At 37.2% G+C, this 22752-nt stretch overlaps 1 protein-coding gene across 2 annotated transcripts in view; it reads right to left on the bottom strand.

The window, feature by feature from the left end:
* Window positions 1–21127, bottom strand: part of PRMT10 (protein arginine methyltransferase 10) — a 41783-nt gene extending 20656 nt beyond the window's left edge. Inside the window, exons 1-5 of one of the 2 annotated variants that reach the window (XM_086419353.1) lie at window positions 20717–21127; window positions 20280–20472; window positions 20055–20160; window positions 3799–3853; window positions 3433–3639 (exon numbers count right to left, since the gene is read on the bottom strand). In XM_086419353.1, coding sequence (XP_086275479.1) covers window positions 3433–3639; window positions 3799–3853; window positions 20055–20160; window positions 20280–20472; window positions 20717–20917 — 762 coding nt within the window. In that variant the 5' untranslated portion in view covers window positions 20918–21127. The remainder of the gene's footprint in view (window positions 1–3432; window positions 3640–3798; window positions 3854–20054; window positions 20161–20279; window positions 20473–20716) is intronic. The other variant, XM_086419354.1, reaches the window with a different exon arrangement.
* Window positions 21128–22752: the final 1625 nt, after the last annotated feature.

A 22752-nucleotide genomic window follows, 5' to 3' on the forward strand; every position in this document is an offset into this window, starting at 1 on the left:
AAAATGATTTAGTATGCTTATTCGTTCATGTTAGAAAAGGTCATTGGCAGAAATTGTGTTCTTCCTTACTGGATAACCATTGTTACTCACCCTTTCCTTCTCCATTTTTTTAGTTTCAGATTCGAAGCTTGAAGAAACAAGTGTAGAAAACGAGTGAGAATCATCTGGTGAATCAGGTAGACAGCCAGAGTCTGTCACTTGGTGAGTATTGGGGTTATTATTCCTAGTGGTGTCGATTCGTCCAAGAGTAATATAGATTTTTGTTTTGAGCGTTAGGAATTTTGTTACAGTGAGGAGTCTCTGTATAATCCTGTATATAATTTTTCTTCTTCCACACTCTGATCTATCGTACATTATTAGACGTATATAGGCTTCCGCTAGTATTATATTTTGTTTGTTATATGCAGGATTGTATGTCGTTTATCAGGTGCAGGTTGAACGCCTTGGAATGCTAATATAAACAGAAGAGACCATGCCGAAATTTCGAGGTGCCACCTAGTACCTCGAGATCTGACATGGGGATTTCTGTTAGCATTTGACGGGGCGCCACATAGCAGCAACTAGAGGACAATGATTGGTATAATAATTTCTTTTGTCTTTATGTACAACTAGGAACAAGACCAGATACACTTGCGAGTACTTGTTTTGGCTTAGACGCCAAAACATATATCAAGTAGATTCTCCAAATAATTAGTGGGAGCAGACAATTTGGCAAATGTTAGTAAAATCTCAGATTTCAGCTCATAATAAACTCAAGCGCCCAGCCATGCAACTCAGTTTTTTTTTTTTATAACCAAAATTTTATTGAAAGAGGACAAGAAGTCCTCAAGGGAAAACACAACAACATAAGCAAACAAAGCAAAAAAAAAAAAAGCAACAAAACTACGACAAAAACAAACAAAACGCCTCCACCAACTGAGGCGTGGTCACCCTCTACAACCAAGCTCCCATCTAAACAACAAATCCTCAAACCAGTATCCCCTGAACTCATGGAATTGCTTACACCAGTAAAACAGCAGCCCCACAATGCTAAAAAAGATCTCCAGTAAAGAATTCTCCATCCCATCAAAAATTCACCCATTTCTTTCTTTCCACAAACCCCAACAGATGGCTGGAGGAATAAATTTCCCAAGAATCCTCTCCCTTCCAACAAAATCAATGGATCTCCAACAGGCTAGAAAGGACCTGACCAAAAAAGGGGTACACCAAGAAAGATTGAACAAGGACAAAAAAGAATACCATTAGACTTATAAAGGGAACAGAACTCTGCAATAACCAAACCGGCCGTTCTAAGATGGGTCAATTGTAAGAAGCTTATCCAAAGCCGCAAGTCAAAGAAAAAAGGCACCTTTCGAAGGAAAACCCGACAACCAAATCAAGGCAATGGGGAAAGGAAACTCCACACCCGTCTCAAGGAGGGCAAAGAAAGATCTAACAGAAAAGAGCCCATTGGAATTACCCACCCAAGTTCAACAATCCTCAACAGAGCATTCAAGTCGAACGAAGCGACTCAGATTTCATCATTGTATCCCAAAAGATGTTTATTTGAAAAATGAAAAAACAGGTGTATATTTGAAATAAAGATCCAAACCCAACAGATATTGAAAAGATCTCAAAAGCTTAAAACTGAATTGTTTTTGCAATCTGAAAAAGCAAGTCCATTCTTTATTAATCAGCACCCTATAACCAAAACCTAGATGGGCCCCATTCCATGAAAGCTGACCCAACTAAACGTTGATGTGGAAGCTAAAACAAAGTCTGATTGTGTTGGCTTGGGTTTTATTACCAATAACATGGTGCTCAGACGGAGGATAACAAGCAAAGAAGTTGAGACCATGGTGCTTATGAAGGAGTCAAATCAGCAAAGCAATGTGTCAATCTCTTGGAGGCGAGGCACAAAAATCAATCAGTAACATACTTTTCCTATGAAGAGGACATAGCATCTTGGAAAATTCCTCCAATTTCATAGGATATGAAACAGTTGCAGCGATCTTTTTGAAATCACAGTGCATTATGCCAAAAAGAAGGGAAGTTAATCTAGCTGCCCATATTCTGTCTGATTGGGCAACTAGATCGAACAAACCCAAAAATGGTATGACAGACCACAAGTAACTGAAGAGTATAAACTTGGATTATGTCTTCAATATCATCCCTCAGGAAACAATGATATAATTGAAGTTTAAGCAGTAAATTTAGAACAATTTATTCCTGTCAACGAGAAGTTTTTGTGAAGGTCTGGATTTAGAACAATTTATTCCTCACTCACAAAAAATCAGCCCATTCCAAAACTTCTAACCCATATAGGACAAAGGCATTGGCTCCGTGTTGGCTGCCTAGCATTGGCTGCCGAATGGGACCCATATATATATATATATATATATATAGATATGGGTCAGGTTCAGTGGCCAACGTTAGGGAGCCAACACGTTTGTCCTATGTGGCTTAAAAGTTTCAGATTGGGCTGATAGATATGGGTCAGGTTCAACAGCCAACATGGAGCCAACACGTTTGTCCTATGTGGCTTAAAAGTTTCAGATTGGGCTGATTTTTGTTGAGGAGATCCTCCTCACCAAAAATCAGCCGAATCTAAAACTTCTACGTCCATCAAAAGTGGTTTAGAATTGTGAACCGTCAAATTTTTACCGAAAATTTGTAAACCACTTTTGATGGACTTAGAAATTTCAGATTTGGCTGATTTTTGGTGAGAATGATCTCCTCACCATAGAGATCATCCTCACAAAAAATCGGCACAATCTGAAACTTTTAAGCCACATAGGACAAACGTGTTGACTCCCTAACGTTGGTTGCCGAACATATATATATATATATATATATATATATATATATATATATGGGAGCGGTTCGGCAGCCCTAAAGTTTGCCAAGTTTGGTGCCAACATTTTTCAAAATATGGGTTAGAAACTTGGAATGAGCTGATTTTTGTGAGGATGATTTCTATGATGAGGAGATCATCCTCACCAAAAATCAGCCTATTCCAAAACTTCTAACCCCATCAAAAGTGATTTATAAAAATTGGATGGTCCACGATTCTTCAACTTGTAAACTAAGGTTAGAAGTTTCAAAATGAGTTGATTTTTTGTGAGGATGATCTCTTCACCGTAGAGATCATCCTCACAAAAAATCAGCCTATTCCAAAACTTCTAACCCCATCAAAAGTGATTTACAAAAAATGTTTGGCACCAAACTTGGCAAACTTTAGGGCTGCCGAACCGTCCCCTATATATATATATATATATATTAGTTATGGTAGTATTCATGTATACAATAACAGAGAAGTAGGTAAAAATTCAAACAGAGAACAATCCTGATTCAACCATGTTGAAATGAGGGAACAAACATATTTCAGTCAATCTTAAATCCACGATGATATACACCAATGAGCTCAAAGCACTACCAAAATCTAACACTCACCTCCAAATAGTATTTCTTCTGCTCTTCACAGAAAGGTTTTGTCAGAACATCCATATCAACACCATAATAAGCTTTAGTCTCATCCAGAAATTTATGCCAGTCATCCATAGATGATTCATAGTCACTCATCTTTTGATCTCCCAATCCAGACCTGATAGGTGCCACCCACATGCGGGCATGACTAGGGTACCTGGCAAAATCAACATTCTTTGAAAATGTCATACAATTGATTAGGTTAGGTATAGAAATACTTAAAAGATATAAAGAACCCAGGCTGCATCCCATGATATACTACTTCTATATTAAAAAAAAGATATGCTACTTGCACTAATTAGACTGCATATTCCGTATTTTATAACTGTGTACCTGGATCAGAGAATTTGAAAGGGCAGCAAATTTAGACAAGTAAGAAAAATGCTCACTGCAGCAAAAGCATTTTTTAAAAAAAAATTAAATTTCATCAATACTTCATTGATCAGTAATGGTGAAATATATCAAGAAGGTAGAGAGCAAGAAAACTGCACAATACAAAAAAAATTAAAAATAATAAAATAATACATAGACAAATTAACAGAACTAAGTCTGACTGACTACAATATCGAACTCTTTACCATTTCATCAATACTTCGTTGATCAGTTAATGTGACATATATCAAGGTAGAGAGCAAGAATATTGCACAATATATATAAATATAAATAAAATAATAATTAAAAAACAAAAACAAAGACAAAGTTGGTGTGGAAAGTGTCACTAAATACATGGAGGACAAATTAAAGGACCTAACTCTAACTGAGTACAATATTGGACACTTTACCCTCAAAGACAACTATTTTTCCCTTCCATACTGCCAAACAAAAAGCGGAAGGAATTGAGCCTCCAGAGAATTCACCGTCAAAAAGAAAAAGCATCTCTCGATGAACCTTCTATCATTTCATACATGCTTTTAGGAACCATACATGCCATCCCGAATAACCGAAAGAAAACACCCTAAAGTTTCTTGAAAACCCAACAATGGTGCAACAAGTGGTCCACCAATTCACAATTTGATCTGCACAGAAAGCACATATTGGACATGAAAACCCCCTACCAAGTACCGATCAAATGATCCATCATAAGAATCTTATAATATATCACCATTCAAACTATAAAAAAAAACACATTAGAAGGAAAGGGATCCTCACACAAGCTTGAATGAACAAATGTAATCTCAAGGAAGAAACGACATGACAAAAAAATCAAACAGTAAACCATTGGGACTTCATTTCCAGACTCCACCATCTTTCTTTGAGGTAGAGAAAGCCCACCTAGCTAACTAAGAAGGGTGGCCAACGTATTGACCTATCAATCATTGATGTTCCTCTCCAAGCCAAGGTCCCAAGAGACATTCTCACTCTCTTAACCGTACAACCTCCATCAAGAGCTCCTCCAGGGTGTTAATAGGCCAGTCTGGCTGATGGGCTCTAATGTCCAACCTGCATGGACCCAGGTTTGGACTAATATATAGGCCTGTTATATAAACGGATCAGGCTTGGGCTTAGCTTTCAATGAAAATAACTTAATTTAGCTCAAATTTAATGGATCGCCCTGATCCCAGTTCCTTGACAATCCCAAGCTCCTTTCAGTTTCTAAATGGCATAAATAAAGGAAAGCAACCCAAATGACACTACTGCGGCACGAAGAATTGTATGTGCAAACCTTAGGCAAATTACCATCACTAAAGGACTGGTAGATCAGGGACATGACTCGACGCGCCCCTATACAATAAGAAAATGAACGAATATTCTCATCCCACCAATTATGTCTGCGACCAAATAAGTTCCAAGCATTCAATGGATAATTAGCCTTCCACTTACTCAACCTTTTTTCCAATCTCTCAATCATGCCATCCCAAATTTTGGTACTATTGTAGGGTGCTCCCAGCAGTAAAGCCCAAATAGGAGGTGGGCAAGGTATCATACCCACAACCCAAAGTGGTGGCCATCAATTGAATATCATTATCCTCTCCTACCCCAAAAAATTTACTTTTCTGCAAGTTAGTATGTAATCCTGACATAGCCACGAAATAACACAATAACACCCGAAACACCCTCAATTGATCCCTCGAATGCTCCAAAAAAACTAGGGTGTCATCCGCAAATTGTGGTGAGAGATCAAAGGTCCGTCATTCACCCTAAACCCCGAAAGCTTACCTATATCGACCGCTTTTCTAAAAAATCTCCCTAGAGCTTCAGCTACAATAAAAAACAAAAAGAGAGATAAAGGATCCCCTTGCCTCAATCCTCTCGACCACCTAAAAAAACCGGCCGGACTCCCGTTAACAAGAATCGAGTAAGATACCGTAGTGACACATTTCATTATCCAATTTATCCACCTCGAACCAAAACCCATCCTCCCCATCATATACTCTAAGAACTCCCAGCTCACATGGTCATAAGCCTTTTGTAAATCGATTTTTCCTATCAACCCCTCTTTCTTGTTTTTTATCCTAGAATCAAGACACTCATTAGCCATCAAAACGCCATCTAAAATTTGTCTACCCTTGATAAAAGCCCCTTGCTCATCCTTGGGAGAACAGTTGCTGATTTATTCAACGCATCTTAACTCGATCATAGGCATTAAGATGAGTGTCAGCAAGCCTATCTAAATCATTATGGGTCATTGGATGTGATACTGGGGAAATAAGATGAAACACTCACACGCACACAAAGAAAGTAGAAAAGCTCACTACCCAAGGGAAAACAGGAAAGGGATTCAAATTATCACCACAATCCAAAAGGTCCAACAAGGGATACGAAGCTTAGGAACTCACCACTCTATGGAACCAACCAAAGAGATACAGAGTTTACTGAGAGAAAATTCTCTTTGAGCTGAAATTGTATTCTTAAAAACACATTTTGTTTGACCCTTGGAAGACTAGGGACTTTTATGCTACTAAACTTGGGACAACCCTTTAAGCACAGGTAATTCCTAAGACACCAAACTTATATTTCCAACATGATAAATTAATAAAAACTCATAACTAATTTGACTAAGAAGCAAAGCACATTCAATCGCAGAATCAAAGTCAACATAGATTGAAGGTTGTTGGCATAGATGAGTGTAGCTTTTGCAATCAAAGTCAACATAAATCGAAGGTTGCCTGGACTTGCAAAACAGTTCTAGAGGTTTGTATCTATACAACCTCTGGCTTTCACCTCTTCTTCGCCTGTAGGTCTGTCAACCTCAACCTCCTCAGGTATACCTCGATTTACCTGGGTCTTTAACTCTTCTCACCACATGACATATGATTCCTCCTTGTTTACTTCATTATTTTCATCCTCATCTTATGTTCCAATTATGACTGTTGACGGCATTTCTATGTCATTAGAAGGTGTTGGTTCCATTGTTTACTCACATTTGACTCTTTCAGATGTTTATTACACTCGTCAACTTACTTTGAGTGTTATTTTTGTTGGTCAATTATGTGATTCTAGATTTTCGATTCATTTCACATCTTACTTCTTGTTATGTGCACTTCACTCACAGAGGCTGATTGGGACAAGACGTAAAGAGGGAGACTTATACTTGTTCGAGGAACTTTATGTTCCAGTCGTTGATGCTTTTAGTGTTGATCTGTAGTCTTTCCGTCTTAGTTCTTCTTCTAATTTTTACCTATGGCATTCTCATCTTGGTTATATTTCTAGTTCTAGGTTGAAATATTTAGCTTCTACTAATGTATTGGGAATTTTTACTTATGGCATTCTCATCTTGGTTATATTTCTAGTTCTAGGTTAAAATATTTAGCTTTTACTGATGTATTGGGAATTTTACAAATTCACGATATTTCAGACTGTAGTGGTTGCAAACTTGCTAAGTTTTCCTATTTTACCTTTTAACAAAAGTACTTCAATTTCTCCTACTCCATTTGATTTAGTTCACTTTGATGTTTGGGGACCCGCCCCTATTGCTATTAAAGGGGGGTCCAAATATTATATTTCTTTCATTGATGATTATACTCGTTATTGTTGAATGTATCTTATGAAGAATTATTATAATTTTATTCATATTTTTAATAATTTGCGTGTTTTTGTTAAAACATAACACACAACTACTATTAAATGCTTTAGATGTGACTTGGGAGGGGAATACAATTCTGGTGACTTTTCTAATCTTCTTGACTCTGATGGAACAATCCACCAATCTTCTTGCAATGATACTCTCTAGCAGATAGGTGTTGTTGAATGCAAAGACAGACACATTATTGAGACTACTCGTTTTCCTTCTCTCTACCAGTGTTCCAAGTATGTTTTGGGGTGAAGCAATTCTTACCGTTGTGCACTTGACCAATAGGATTCCTATTGCGCTCACATCTGGCATTTCTCCTTTTGAGAGCTCGTATGGTATAGTTCCCGATTACTCGTGTTTGAAAGTTTTTGTTGCACTTGTTTTGTTCTCAGACCTCATGCTGAACTTACTAAACTCTCAGCTCGATCTACTATTTGTGTCTTTCTTGGCTATGGTGAGGGTTAGAAGGGATATCATTGTTATGATCCTATTACCCATAAGCTACATGTATCTCGTCATGTTGTGTTTTTGGAACATCTTCGCTTCTCTATTCCTAACAGTTCCCATAGTCTCACTAAATCTTATCTTCTTTACCTTGATCATTTTCCTAACGATGATGATATGTTACCCACTGAATATTCCACTCCAACACCACCTATTTCTACACTTGTTCCTTGTGCAAATCTTGATGGTCTTCTTCCCTCCTCGGGCTACCATGCAACTCCTGAGACTGAAGCTCCTGCCCCCTCCAAGATATCCTTAGCGTGTTTGTAAGCCTCCCCAGAAATTGGGATTCTCTAATTCTTGTTACTCTGATGCATTCTATTCTTTTTTAGTATATGTTCACAATCTTTTTGAGCCAACCTCCTATAAGGAGGTTTTTTATCCCCTTTAGCAATAACCTATAGACGAGGAACTCTCTGCTTTGCATCAGACAAGTACTTGGGATTTAGTGTCGCTTCCAGTCGGCAAGCGTACTGTTGGTTCTTGTTGGATTTACAAAATCAAGACTAAATCTAATGATTCTGTCGAAAGGTACAATGCTTGTCTAGTTGCAAAGGGCTTCACTCAACAATAGTATGGGTTTGATTATGAAAAGACATTTGCTCCAATAGCAAAAATGACCATTGTTCGTACTCTCATTGTAGTTGCATTTGTCCATTGGTGAGATCTCTCACAGCTTGATGTCAAGAATACATTTTTGAATGGGGATCTCACTGAGGAAGTTTACATGACCCCCCCTCCTGGTGTGTTCCATAATCCTGGTGCGGTATGTAAGCTCAGGAAGGCATTATATGGTCTCAAACCAGCTTCTCGAGCTTGGTTTGAGAAATTTTCTACCATTGTGGGACCTCTTGGCTTCCACTCTAGTGATCATGATTTTGCTCTATTTGTTCGTTCCTCTGCTAACCACATCCTTCTCTACGTCGATATTATCCTAACTGGTAATGTACTAATGGGATTGCTCAGTTGAAACTTAGATGAGTCATCAGTTTGAAATGAAGGATTTGGGGCCCATTCGCTACTTTCTTGGCATCGAGATAGCCACCTCTCCTAAAGGCTATCTCCTCTCTCAATCCAAGTACATTGTTGACATCATTGAGCTCACTCACATTGTTGACATCATTGAGCTCGCTCACATGACTGATTATTGAGCTAAATACACAACATACTCCTTCTGATGGTCCTCCTCTACTTGATCCAAGTCTCCACCGCACCATAGTTATCACTTGGTCTATCTTACCATCACTCGACCAAATATTGCATAGGTTGTCCATATTGTTAGTCAATTTATTTCATCTCTTACCTCTATTCATTAGGCATCAGTTGTTCACATTCTTCACTATCTTCGGGGGTCTCTACATTAAGATTTTATTATTTTCCTCCACATCTGCTCTAGAGCTTCGAGCTTACTCTAATGCTAACTGGGTTGCTGATCGCTCTGATCACAGGTCCACCACTGGCTTCTGTATTTTTCTAGATGACTCTCTCATTTCTTGGAAGAGTAAGAAGCAGTCTGTCGTTTCTCATTCCTCCAAAGAGGCTAAGTATCGTGTTATGGCCTCCACCACTGCTGAAATGGTTTGGCTACATTAGTTGCTTTTCGATATGGGTATAACTCTCTCCGACCCCACTCCTATGTATTGTCATAACAGGAGTGCAATCCAAATTGCCCACAACTCTGTGTTTCATGAGCGCGCCAAACATATAGAAATTGACTGCCATCTCACCCGTCATCATCTTCAACATCGCACCATCACCTTGCCTTTCATTTCTTCATCCTTGCAGTTGGTCGATTTCTTTACGAAATCTCACACCATTCAACATTTTTGTTTTCTTCTTGACAAACTCTCTATGCTTCTAGACATTGTGAGTTTGAGAAGGGATGTTAAAAAAAGTATATTAGAGTTTAAGGGTATTTCTGTCTTTTCATTTCTTTTGGGTATTCTTATATAGGGATTTCTAATGTAAATGAATCTCTTTTCTTTCTATTTTTGTCTAACAACAATACGCCCATAGCCTTGGCACTTGAAACATCGACGAGAATTAGCATTAGAAGAATTTGGCTACTGCTTATTACCAGACCCACCATCCCCCCTTGAAGATTCCTTAGAAGTGGACTTTATAGTTGGATTGGACTTAGAAGTAGAGGCACTTCCACAACTAAAGAAGCCATCTCAAGTTAAAAATCGAAAACCACGTGCTTGTGCCTCTTTTTGTTGCTTTTCCACCTTAAGGGTAAGCTTACAAACATCATTGTAAGTCCAATAAGGCTGCAATTGCACCACATTACCAATCTCCTGCCTTAAACCCCCAAGATGTCAAGCTATAGTCTACTCTTCCGGATCAAACTCCATTGTATATTCTTCCATTGACAACTCCTTTTGTTTGAAGTTGTGAAACTTAAGAAAAACATCTTGCCAATAATTCTCCGACAAATATTTTCTCTTAAGTTCTCTTTTCATTTCTTTCCAAGTCACAATCCTTCCCCTTCCTTCTCGATCCCATTGCTTCTTAAGATTTTCCCACCATAAAGAAGCATACTTTCTCAATTTTACAACAACAAGCTTCACCCTACGATGATATGACACCTCCTTGTAATCGAACACCTGTTCAACTATGTGCAACCAGTCAAGAAATTAATCTGATTGCATTTTACCTTCAAACTCAGGGATGTCAATTGTAATGTCAAAATCTCGTTGGAAATCAAGATTCCTTCAAGCACAAAAATTGGAGGCATCGTCACTTGATTGATGTCCTCGATCTTGATGGAAAGGATTAATACTCTCTTTCACTTCTGGAAACTTCATCATATGAATTATGATGTGAACCATTATGTTCTACATTCTCATTATGCATCTCAATGTCACGAAGATCACTCTCACGAGCAAGACGTTCTTGATTGTTTTGCATGCAACGACGACAACGACCAACCATGAGAACTAAAGCTCTAATACCAAAATTGATACTGGGGAAATAAGATAGAACACCCACACATACACAAAGAAAGTAGAAAAGCTAACCACCCAAGAGGAAACACCAAAGGGATTCAGATTATCACCATATGAAGGAGTCCAACAAGGGATACAGGACTTAGGAACTCGCCACTTTATGGAACCAGCCAAAGAGATACAGAGTTTAGATAGAGAAAAATCTCTTTGAACTAAAAGTATTCTCAAAAACACACTTTGTTTGACCCTTGGAAGACTGGAGACTTTTATGCTATTAAACTTGACACAACCCACCAAGCATAGCTAATTCCTAAGACATCAAACTTATATTTTCAAGAGGGTAATTATAAAAGCACCCCCACAAATTAATAAGGGAAACCCACACCATAGCCGAATTGTTTTGTCTTTTATGGCTTCAAAGTTTCAGAATGAGCTGATTTTTGGTGAGGACGATCTCTATGATGAGGAGATCATCCTCACCAAAAATCAGCCAATTCCGAAAGTTCTAACCCCATCAAAACAAGTTCAAGGACCGTAAATCGTCAATTTTTTTGTAAACCAATTTTGATGGGGTTGGAAGTTTCGAAATGGGCTGATTTTTGGTGGGGATCATCTCTAGATCATAGAGATTATCCTCACCAAAAAACAGCTCATTCAGAACCTTTTAATCCATATAAAACAAAAAAAATGGCTATGGTGTGGGTTGCCCTTATTGATTCATGGGGTGCTTTTATAATGACCTTTTTCAAGATGATAAATTGATGAAAACTCATAGTTAATTTGACTAAGAAGCAAAGCACAACTCATAAGACTCATTGGATAACTCAAAAGACACCTAGGAATTGAAAGAAGCAAGAAAATAGTACAACTAATCAATTTTCAGGTATAACAATCCAACTTAACCTCTTGTGGTAAATTGGTCATCTCTCTCTAGAAAACTCCAAATTAAGCAATGTAAAATGTGTTAGAATCTTGACTCATAGAGCTTTCCAATGACGTACGGCTGGCATAATAATTCTTCCCCAATTAATGCAAGATTTATTTCCAAAATACCCCAAAATAAGGTTTTGTTTTTCCTCTAATATTTTTTTATGAATAAAAGAAACTTTATTAATGGGGGCGGTCGAGGAGACCTAAAACCCCAAAGAGAAAACAACAAAAATAAGCGAATACAAGAAACCTGACAAGAACTACTCAAACGACTACAAACCCAATTCCATCTCACCAAAAGGTCTTCAAAAAAGATCCCTTTAACTTCTGAAAATACGGAACTCACATGGAACAAAAGACCCAAAAGATCAATATGATGATCTCATAAATTTATGGTTCCTTGCCCTAAAAAACCCTAGCATTACTTTGACGCCACAGCCCCCGACAAATGGCAAAAGGGAGGAGAGTCCACAACTTTTTCTTGAAAGTTTTAAAGCCCACACCCCATTGGGAACAACCCTCAAAGATATTCCAAAGTGTTAACCCAAGACCCCAAACAAACTTAAGAAGTGACACCAAATCTTCGAAGCAGTGCATAGTGAAGAAGAATGTCGCACACAAATTCTTTGTCATACAAAAACATCAAAAGTTAATAAAAGTTATGCCCATCTTCATCACGTTATCCAAAGTGAGTAACTTTCCCTGCACTCCCATCCAAATAAAGAAAGTCGCCTTAGAAGGAACTTGAACCCCCCAAACTCCTTTGAAGGGGAAATTGTTGAAAGGAGTTGACAAAGCAAGATAGAATGAACGAGTCGAGAAAAAAAACCCTCTTTTTGAGCTTCCAAAGACAAGCATCCTCCCTATCGATAATGCAAACTAGTTGAAGAGCTCCCAAAATGGCCAAGATCTCCTCCATTTCCCAATTATTAAGTGTTTGCCTAAGACCCAAGTCCCAACTTGCCCCCCTTAAAGAATAAACAACAAAATCAGCCACAATTCCCCCTTTCTTCGTAGAAATAGAGTACAAAATAAGGAACCAATCCTTAAGGCTTATAAGACCACACCACACATCTTCCCAAAAAGGGGCCAAATAGCCACTCCCAACTCTAAAAGAAATATTACCTTGGAAAAGAAGAAGAAAATGTTGAATTCCAATGTTGTCAAATGCGGTCGCATATGCTATTTCAAAAACAAAAATCGCATATGCTACCATTGCATATCCAAAAATATGTTATTTGACAAATATGCGATGGCATACTATCCAACGGTCTTAAACTTTATTTTATTTTTGTAGCATATGTGATGTCAAACTATCCAACGATCAGAAAGTTTTTTTTGTAGCATATACCACCACATATGCGATGAAATTGCATATGCGAACAGCACGTGTTGGTAGCACATGGTCACATATGCTATTTAACAACATTGTTGAATTCCTTTCCAAACTCCACAACCATACGGCCCTCGGACCGTACCACTCTCCCAACCAAGAGCTTTTTCTCCATGCTTAGCCTCAATCACTTTTGTCCACAAACTTTGCCTCTCACACCTGAATCTCCATAGCCACTTCCCAAGAAGCGCCTTGTTCATGTATATGAAATTTTTTATTCCTACCCCTTATTGTTATTTGGGCAACAAATTCATTTCCAACTTACCAAATGAAACTTCCTCTTCCTCTCTTATCATGCCACAAGAAATCCCTAAACAACTTGCCAATAGAAAATATACACTTGATCAAGGTCAACTTCCCCCTTTGGATAGATAACAAGCCTTCCAAGAAGACAACCTTCTCCCCAATCTTTCCAAGACCAGGTCCCACGTTGATTGACAAAAATAAGGGGTACCCAAGGGCAACCGAAGATAAGAAGTAGGGAAAGGACCCACCTCACAGCCCAAAGAAGCCCCAAGGAACTTGATGTTTTCCATCTATCCCATAGCAAACACCTTGCTTTTTCTACAATTCAAAGGAATTCCAGAAAATGAATCAAACCAAAATACCACTCAACACTACATCACTGGACTCCCTTCCGCCACCTGGAAGCCAAAAATATCTCTATTCTCCACCGCCTTTGTAACTATTCTTCCCAAAGCCTCTACCACGATGATAAACAGAAAAGGAGAAGGGGGATTCACTTGTCTCAAATCTCTTGTGCTCAGGAAGAAACCAATCAGGGAACCGCTCACCAAAATCGAGAAAGAAGGGGTTGAGACACACTTCATCACCCAACTAATCAATTTCTGGCCAAACCTCATTCTATCTAAACTATTCATATCACACCAATCAATGCATAGCCTGAGGCATATTATCATGCCATGTGGCATTATCAATATTGAATCCTATCTAACTAGGAAAGAATCTCAATATGGGAGGATTTTTCCCTTTTGGATAATTACTATATTTGGATTATGATGGAATTGACAGTTGTAATCTAATTAGGATTAGGCCTTCTTTTCTAGGTTTAGGGTTTTTATATATTTAAAGGGTTAAAAGCCATTGTAAGGAGAGGTGGGGAAAAGAATAATTTGGGAGAATAAGAGATGGAGAATGGAAAGCCAAAGAGCTATTATACAATCATGTAATTTTCAAATATGAATTATAGTGGAATGGCGCCTAGAACCTGTGGATGTAGGCACCTTTGTCAAACCACGTAAAAATATAACGTATTCCTTCTTTTTTTGAGTTATTTCTATGATTTGTGTATGGGATCTTGAGGTGGATGCCAAAAAAAAAAAATGCATCCACAAGTTTAAAGTGTGTTGGTTTATAAAATAAAGCCAAAAAAGGGGGTTGATCTTGTCTCATTCTATCCCTCACATGGGAGCCTCACTTTCTAGTTTGCATGGAGGCCCTCCACTCTCTCTCTCTCTCTCTTCTTCCTCCCATTTGTCATTGGTCTCCTTTCAATCTTGCATTGACTCAAATCTAAATCATCTTAGTCAATTTTGTAATGTGTCAAACGAAACAAGCTCCAATTCCAAGACTTGAATTCATGCTTCCATTATTTATGACAGTTACTACCCAACATTGAATACAATTGTTTGTTGTTTCCATTTTTCAATCTAGTGAATTTTTATTGATGAAGCCAAAAACCAAAAGTGCCATATCCAACTATTTACGAACTAGTTTTTTCCTGATAGGCAAATATTTTATATTTTGAAAAAAAAACATTAGGGTTAGAGGTCTACCTACATACAAGAAAAAATGACGAAAACCCCTACTATAAACTATAGTCGAAATGGAGGATCTTCAAAGGTTGAACTAAAATCCAAAACATCTTTCAACAAAAGAACATGAAACCCATAATACTAATCAGAACCTCTTTGAATACTCTAGAGTTATTTCGATCCAGATCCCCAAAAACAATATAAAAGGAGTAATAGATCAAAAAATCCTCTCTCTTCTCTCTCTCTCTCTCTCTCTCTCTCTCTCTCTCTCTCTCTCTCTCTTTATATATATATGGGAACGGATCAAGGGACATGAAAAAACATATGTAAAAACAATGTAACATTAATAAATTTTCAAAATATGGGTTAGAAGTTTCGGATTGAGCTGATTTTTTGTGATGATGATCTCTATGATGGGAAGATCATCCGAAAAAAAAAATCAGTCCAATATGAAACTTCTAATCCCATTAAAAGTGATTTAGAATGTGGACCGTCAATTTTTTGCCAATTTTTGCCAATAATTTGTAAATCACTTTTGATGGATTTAGAAGTTTCAGATTGAGCTAATTTTTTGTGAGGATGATCTTCTCATCATAGTGACCATCCTAGCAAAAAATCAGCTCAATCCAAAATCTCTAACCCATATTTTGAAAAACCATTGTTTTTACATATGTCCCTTGAACCGCCCCCTATATATATATAGGGAGCGGTTCAGCAGCCCCTTATGGTGCCACACATGGTGCCATGCATTTTTTTTAAATTACTTTTGATGGGGTTACAAGTTTTGGAATAGGCTGATTTTTTGTGAGGATGATCTCTACGGTGAAGAGATCATCCTCACCAAAAATCAGCTCATTTTGAAACTTCTAACCCAAGTTTACAAGTTGAAGAATCGTGGATCATCCAATTTTTGTAAATCACTTTTGATGGGGTTAGAAGTTTTGGAATAGGCTGATTTTTGGTGAGGATGATCTCCTCATCATAGAGATCATCCTCACAAAAAATCAGCTCATTCCAAAGTTTGTAACCCATGTTTTGAAAAATGTGTGGCACCATATGGGGCACCATTATGGGGCAGCTGAACCGCTCCCATATATATATATATATATATATATAACTCCCATATATATATATATATATATATATATAGATCTTGAATTTCTAATATCGAAAGAGGGACAAAACAAACAATGAAAAACACTATGAAACACACAAAAAAAATTATAAGAAATGAGGTTTGGTTTCGCACGCAAAGGAACAACAAAAGAGTACACATGATTTGTGAATTCACCAAATTGGTCAAAATTTAACTATTGTGATGCCCCAAGCCATGATATGTACAATGGTTAGAAATTTATTCAAAGTTGCCAAACAAATGAAAAAAGTTATTGTGTGGGCTTGTCAAACACATGACACAAACAATGCGCATCTTGATGATTGATAATAAGGGAAGATTCAACGTGTATCTCGAAGCAAATGTTTGACATGCATCCTGAGGCATCAATTGGTATATTTTAAATTCAATGTTATCTAGATAAGAATGGAATCTTAGCCTAAAATAGAAAGTCTCTTAATTGATTGGGGAGTTCCTATATCTAGATAATCATCAATTTGATATGGAGGATTCTTGGATTTGGGGAGGGGATTAACTGCTTTCCTTTTTGGGGTTTATATTTTTCTATTTGGGAGACTTACTATGAAAAAAGGGAGAAAAAGAGAGATTGAAGGAGAAGATAAAGAATAGCCCTGGGGCTACTTTGTAACAAGATAATAATGCAACAATCGTTTATTAAAAAAAAAAGAATAAGAATAATAATGTAACAATAAGGTGATAGTGGAATGGCTCTTCGGGGCCTAGGGACGAGTTCGGATTTGCGAAGAACCCCGTCAACAAATCATTTGCGTGATGTTTCTCTTTTTTTTCTTCTTTCATATATTTTGTATGCATTTGGGTATTCTTGTGTATGTATGAATGGAAAGTGTTTGTTGGGGGGAAATCATGAGGAATTGGCAGCATACCGGATTTTACCCCCACTGTTACCATTGAGGGAACCTTAGGAACCTAAAATGCAGGAGCTAAAAAAGAAGATGATGAAACTAGTATAATAGATTCATAGAAGGATTTAACAGAGAACTTTCCATCCCGATTCTCCGCCCACACTCTCTAATCCTCCTCCCTTAGGAGTATTGGAAAAATAGAGATTAGTCAATTCACTAGAGAAAAGAATAACTTCTGCATCTCTATGAGAAATATAAACAAAAACATTTGAATAGGGGATTTATTGAAACTTAAATAGTTATAAAAAAATCCAATAATGAATTCACTTTTGGCCGTATGATTTGGCACCTTCTAAGGTGTATGATTATGTCATCGAGTAGGTACTTTCTAAGGTGTATAATTATGTCATGCTCGCTTCACCCATAGAATTATATCCAAGCATTTTATGGCCCTGCATCTATACATTGGAAGGAAATTTGAGTCTTGATTTTATAACTACAAAAAACACCAACTCCTACATGTAAAAGGAGAATCACAATAAGGGCAATGGAAGCCCCTGAAATGATTTTTGAATACCATAGTGACAAACATTCAATAAAAAAACACAGCAAAATTCAATACAGAAATACATAAGCAGTTGGAAAACGACAAATCGGACGGGATCAGAGAGTAAATCAGGCATGTTAACATATGAAACAAAAGTGGCAGCAGGGATTTCCATTTTTGGCCAAGAGAAATGATGAAAAGCTTTTAAAAGTGTCAAAATTCCTCCCCTCAACACACACACACACACACACACACACATAGACACATACAAATTTTGGGCAACCAATTAAAGATAAAATAAAGGAAGGAACAGTACACATGTTCTACAAAAAGGATGCATGCCTTTTGGAGTCTTATATCTTTAGTTGAGAAACTCACAAGTCATGTAATGTTTCACTTTGATAGTTTAGTCACAAACATAAATTACAAAAAAAACTTGCGTAAGAACACTTGCAATACATAAATACATTTTCTCACTCAAGACTAACTTACTTGACAAACAATATAGAACAGGGCACCTAAACAAAATAAACTTCAGAACATGATACTAAAATTGTGTCGATGACAGTAAATGTAAAATGTACACGGTGGATTAGGACATATAGGTATTATAGATTTGCATGCACAATAGTCCCCTACGAATGCCTAAGCCATGTCAGCAGCTGATCAATGGTAGTTTTCCAGATCCTGAAATACCAGACGCTAATGCAATGTCAGGTTCGTGGAAAATCGTTCCCCTTTTTACTTTAGGGATGGCCTAAAGACCCAGACTATGATTCTCTTGGGCAGTGTGAAAATGTGGAGAAAAGACCCCTTCTTCATTATTGCTCCCACTATTTATACTTCTTTCCAGACAAAAGGAGGGAATTACCTTGTGCCACCTGTCCTTCTCTTTTTCTTACCAGGATTTCCAATAATATCCTTAACTCCTCCAAGTAATATCTATTTACCCTCCAAGGGCCATGCCACTCCTACCTTTACCAGGGCCTTGTTTGGTCGTATCCTATTTCTCCATAGCATGAGGGCCATGCCACGTCGCCATTTTATGACCAAATCCTGTTTGACCATCCACATATTGATGGGGACATCTCAAATCATGGACCTTTTCCATTGGATATTAGTTAAATTTTATTTTTATTTTGTTTTATGTTTAGGAGATTCTATTTTAATGATGAGGGTTGGTACTTACTACTTAGGCTTATTTTTATGGTTTCTTAGTCTTTAGTCATAGATAAATATATTTGGGGGCAATTCAATAACTTTATCATGTCTTTCTAATGAGTTTTCACAGACTGTATGAAAATTCAAGGAACTTAGATGGTATTTTTTTTCTTTTGTCATATTAATTGAATGACTGAAATTGGATTAGGGATTTGAGTTTTATATAAATAGTTGTAAAGACCTTATTCCAAATTTTTAATGATCATGAGCTTTTGAATAAAAATTTACAAGTTTCTCTTAAGAGAACTCTCCATGGTGTGAAGCCATGATTGTCTTGGTGTGAAGCCAAGAACTCAATCAACGACCTTCGGTGTGATTCCAAGGTAAGAGACCTCCTATCTCTTCTCTATCTCTCTCTCTTCCCCATCTGCTTCTTCTATTTTCTTTATTTTTATGTCTATCTTAAAATTACACCTTGCTGCCCCCATCACCCCGCCCAAACGATCTGAGTTTGAACCCTAGAACTCTTTTCTAAAACCCATCCCTACACAGAAGCTGCTGTAAAAACTATTACATCAGCTTTTAACAGAGTTGCACCATTGCTACAGCCCCATTAATCCTCCAAAACCGAACCCAAACTACCTTTTTAAGAAATCATACTAAAGCAGAAAATTTCAGATATGCTAAATAGCACTGCAGGCCTGCAGCCACATTTTCCAACCCATAACCAAATCATTCAACCCTTATTTCAGCCTGCTACAACCCTGCCAGTCCTGTTTGCAAACCATTTTAAACCTCCCATAATGCATATCCTATTCCGATTATCAACCCTAGACACCCTGCTGAAATTATTTCTCAATTTTCCTAACCTATCTTATTTTCCAACTCCCTAACCTACACCATAAAGAAGCCCGAAAACCATAGCTCAATCTGGTTCTATTTCTTTTTATGTTTGACCCTAATGAGTTGCTGACTTTTATTGTTGATTTGGTCTTTGGAACTGAAATAGGAAATCTCATTCAATATTGGATTGAAGCCCTAAGCTAGCAGAAGTTCAATCTTCTAACACTCAAGGGATTTTATTTGTGGGATTCTGATTGCTTTTAGGATTTGGATTTCAATTACCTGTTAGACTTTCTTTATCATATATGATTGCATGAACTGAGATTTATGTTTGAATTGTTTATTTGATTTAATCTTGGTCTCATACACATCATTTTAAGTTAGGCATCACCATCCTGCATCAAATACTTTCTTTTCCAACTGTAAATAAAAACAAAGTTCACAAAGCTATCAAGAATAAACAACACAAAAAACTTACATTGCTCCAGTTGGCTTTAACCAGCGATCACGGGCACAGATCACCGAATCAAACATAGATTCGCGAAGAAGAAAATACCCCATCCACTCCGAGATAATTACATCAACTGCCCATATATTAATCTCTCGTTATAGATGCCATACCACAAAACCAAAACAAACCCAGAAAATAAATTTCGTAAAACAATGTTTAAGGCCTTGAAACCAGCAATGTACTACTACTAACCTTTCTCTGGAAGGGTAATATCCTCCACAGAACCCTCAATTACTTCAACCACGTTTTCAAGGTTGTTTGCTTTGACGAGTTCGCGAGCATGTTCAGACATTTTAGTAGCTTCGACAGCATAAACCTTCTTCGCCCCCGCTTGCGCAGACCATATTGCGAGAATGCCACTCCCTGTTCCTACATCCAAAACAGTCTTTTTTTTTTGTGGATTCCCCAAAATCAGTTTCAACCTAATTCGTTTATTCTACCACACACACACTTACGTTTATAAATAAAAATTACGATAAAAATGTTGGATTTACTCCTAAAAAACCCGAAAATAAACCATGAATTCGTCGATTTCTTGAAAAAAAAAAATCCAGAATTAATGTGATCCTACTACCAGGCCTACAAGAAGGATTTTTTTTTTTTTAGAGAGAGAGAGATTTGAGGTTCACCTTTCCATGAAAGTGTTCTTTGTTCTGGAAGATGGAGTTGAAATAAGCGTCCATACGGACTCGATCACAGAGCATCTCTTTCTGGTGATAGAGAAAGGAGTATGTGCAGAAATAGTTTGCGAAATCGACGCCTTTGTCGACACCACCATTATTACTACTAGACTCGCGGCCGCCACCAACGCCATTGACAGAGCTTCCCATGTCACACTTTGGTGTGGTGTGCGTACGTTAGTAGATGCTTGGATTCTTTTTAGGGCTGACTACCACTAATGCAGGGTCTAACTACTGAGGGCGGGAGCGTGGGATTGGGAAATGGGAAGGGAGTACTTACGAAAGAGGGTGGTAATAAAGGCTCAACTTGAGTGGGCCCAACCCGAGTCTATTGTTGAACTTGGGCTCGACTTTCCTCCCTCGGCTTGTATCCATAATAAAGAGTCGAGGTTTGGAAACAATTCGGCGAGCGAAAGCTTTGGAATAAAATGGGCAAAAAGTCAATAAAATTTGGGAAAGAGACATCTACACCCACTTAGCATTTGCACCCGTAGAATTTAAAACGAATGTGTTAGCATACCAACTTGGTATATGCACTAACGAAAGAAGTTTTCATCAGTTAGACTCGTCATCTCACACACAAGCCATCCTAATTTTTGGCTGAAACATCCTCCACTTCAACTTCCTCATCAAAGGAACTCAAAGGTAGGTTATTTTTCAATTGTTCATCCTTGTAATGCATTTGTGTTTGGTGTAAAAATCAAGGTTTTATTTTATTGTAGAGCATTTAAATCTTGAGCAAAAATTTTAGGTTTTTGTATGTTTATCATCTTCAGCATAATGTTTAGATATTCCTTTTCTACTTTTTTATCATTATAATTCATTAAGGCTGTGTTTGGATTGAGGGAAGGGAAGGGAAGGGAAGGGAAGGGAAGGGAAGGGAAGTTTCTCTTCACCCTGTTTGGATTGAAAGAGAAAAGAAGAGAAAAAATCAAGTTTCTCCTGTTTGGCTAGGATTCATAAGAGAAGAGAAGAGAAATTATTACTGTCAAATGACAATTATATCCTTCATAGTCTAAAAAACAAAATTCTACTTGTACAATGAAACAAAAATAAACAACCAAATGTTCAAGATCAATTTGAAGGGTACCTTTCGTTTGAATGCGTATAAATGAGAGTTTCTATTGCCACGCCCACTTTTACTAAGAACATCCTTAGCAAAAGTTGGTGTGGCAATAGAATCTCTCTAATTTAAGGATTTTGTTAACAAGTGTCCTAAGGGAACACATAGAAATCCCTTATACTAGAGATGGATTTCTAGTTACACTTTCGAATGACTCATGAGGGAACATATGATCCTGATCATTTAAATGTGAAATCCAACACTTAAGGTTTATAAGTATCTCACTAACACACATAACAAAGACACTTATCTTGAGGATAAATTTCAACCATTGGATTTTATATTTAAATGGTTTTGATCATGTGTTTTTTTCATGGGTCACCAGATCCTAATCCAATTATAAAACGTTACATTCATGAATAATTGAGATGGATTCAAATTATTGAAATAAAAATAAATAAATAAAAGTGTAACTTTCCCAATTTCTGATGACGTTCAATATAATTTGGGAAAGATTTTTATAAAAAAGATTGCAAAAAAATGAGGATTATTAAAACGATGTTTTAAGTAATATAATAGATGCATTAACGAGTTAAATGTTTCAAGTTCAGGCAAATTTAGTCGATTAGAGTTTTTTTTTTTAAATTGATTTATCGGCAATGAATTAATAAGGTGACTCCTTATTTGCCGAAAGTTTCAAAATATTTGGAAAGGTTTGAAGAATTATGTAAGTGTTGTTAAGAAGCTTCGAATTTATGGATGGATCTCAATTAAGGTCCCTAGTCTGAAAATCTGATGATGGGCTAGTTTCCTTGACTAAAATAAACCTCGAACTCTGCTCAAACGGCCATTATTAATACATAAGATTTTCTCTTTTTTCCCCTACTATATGAAATGCTTAACAAGGTAAAAGATACAATCC

Source organism: Akebia trifoliata, chromosome 12 (genome assembly GCF_017979445.1).
Source record: "Akebia trifoliata isolate Shusen 1 chromosome 12, ASM1797944v1, whole genome shotgun sequence".
NCBI lineage: Eukaryota > Viridiplantae > Streptophyta > Magnoliopsida > Ranunculales > Lardizabalaceae > Akebia > Akebia trifoliata.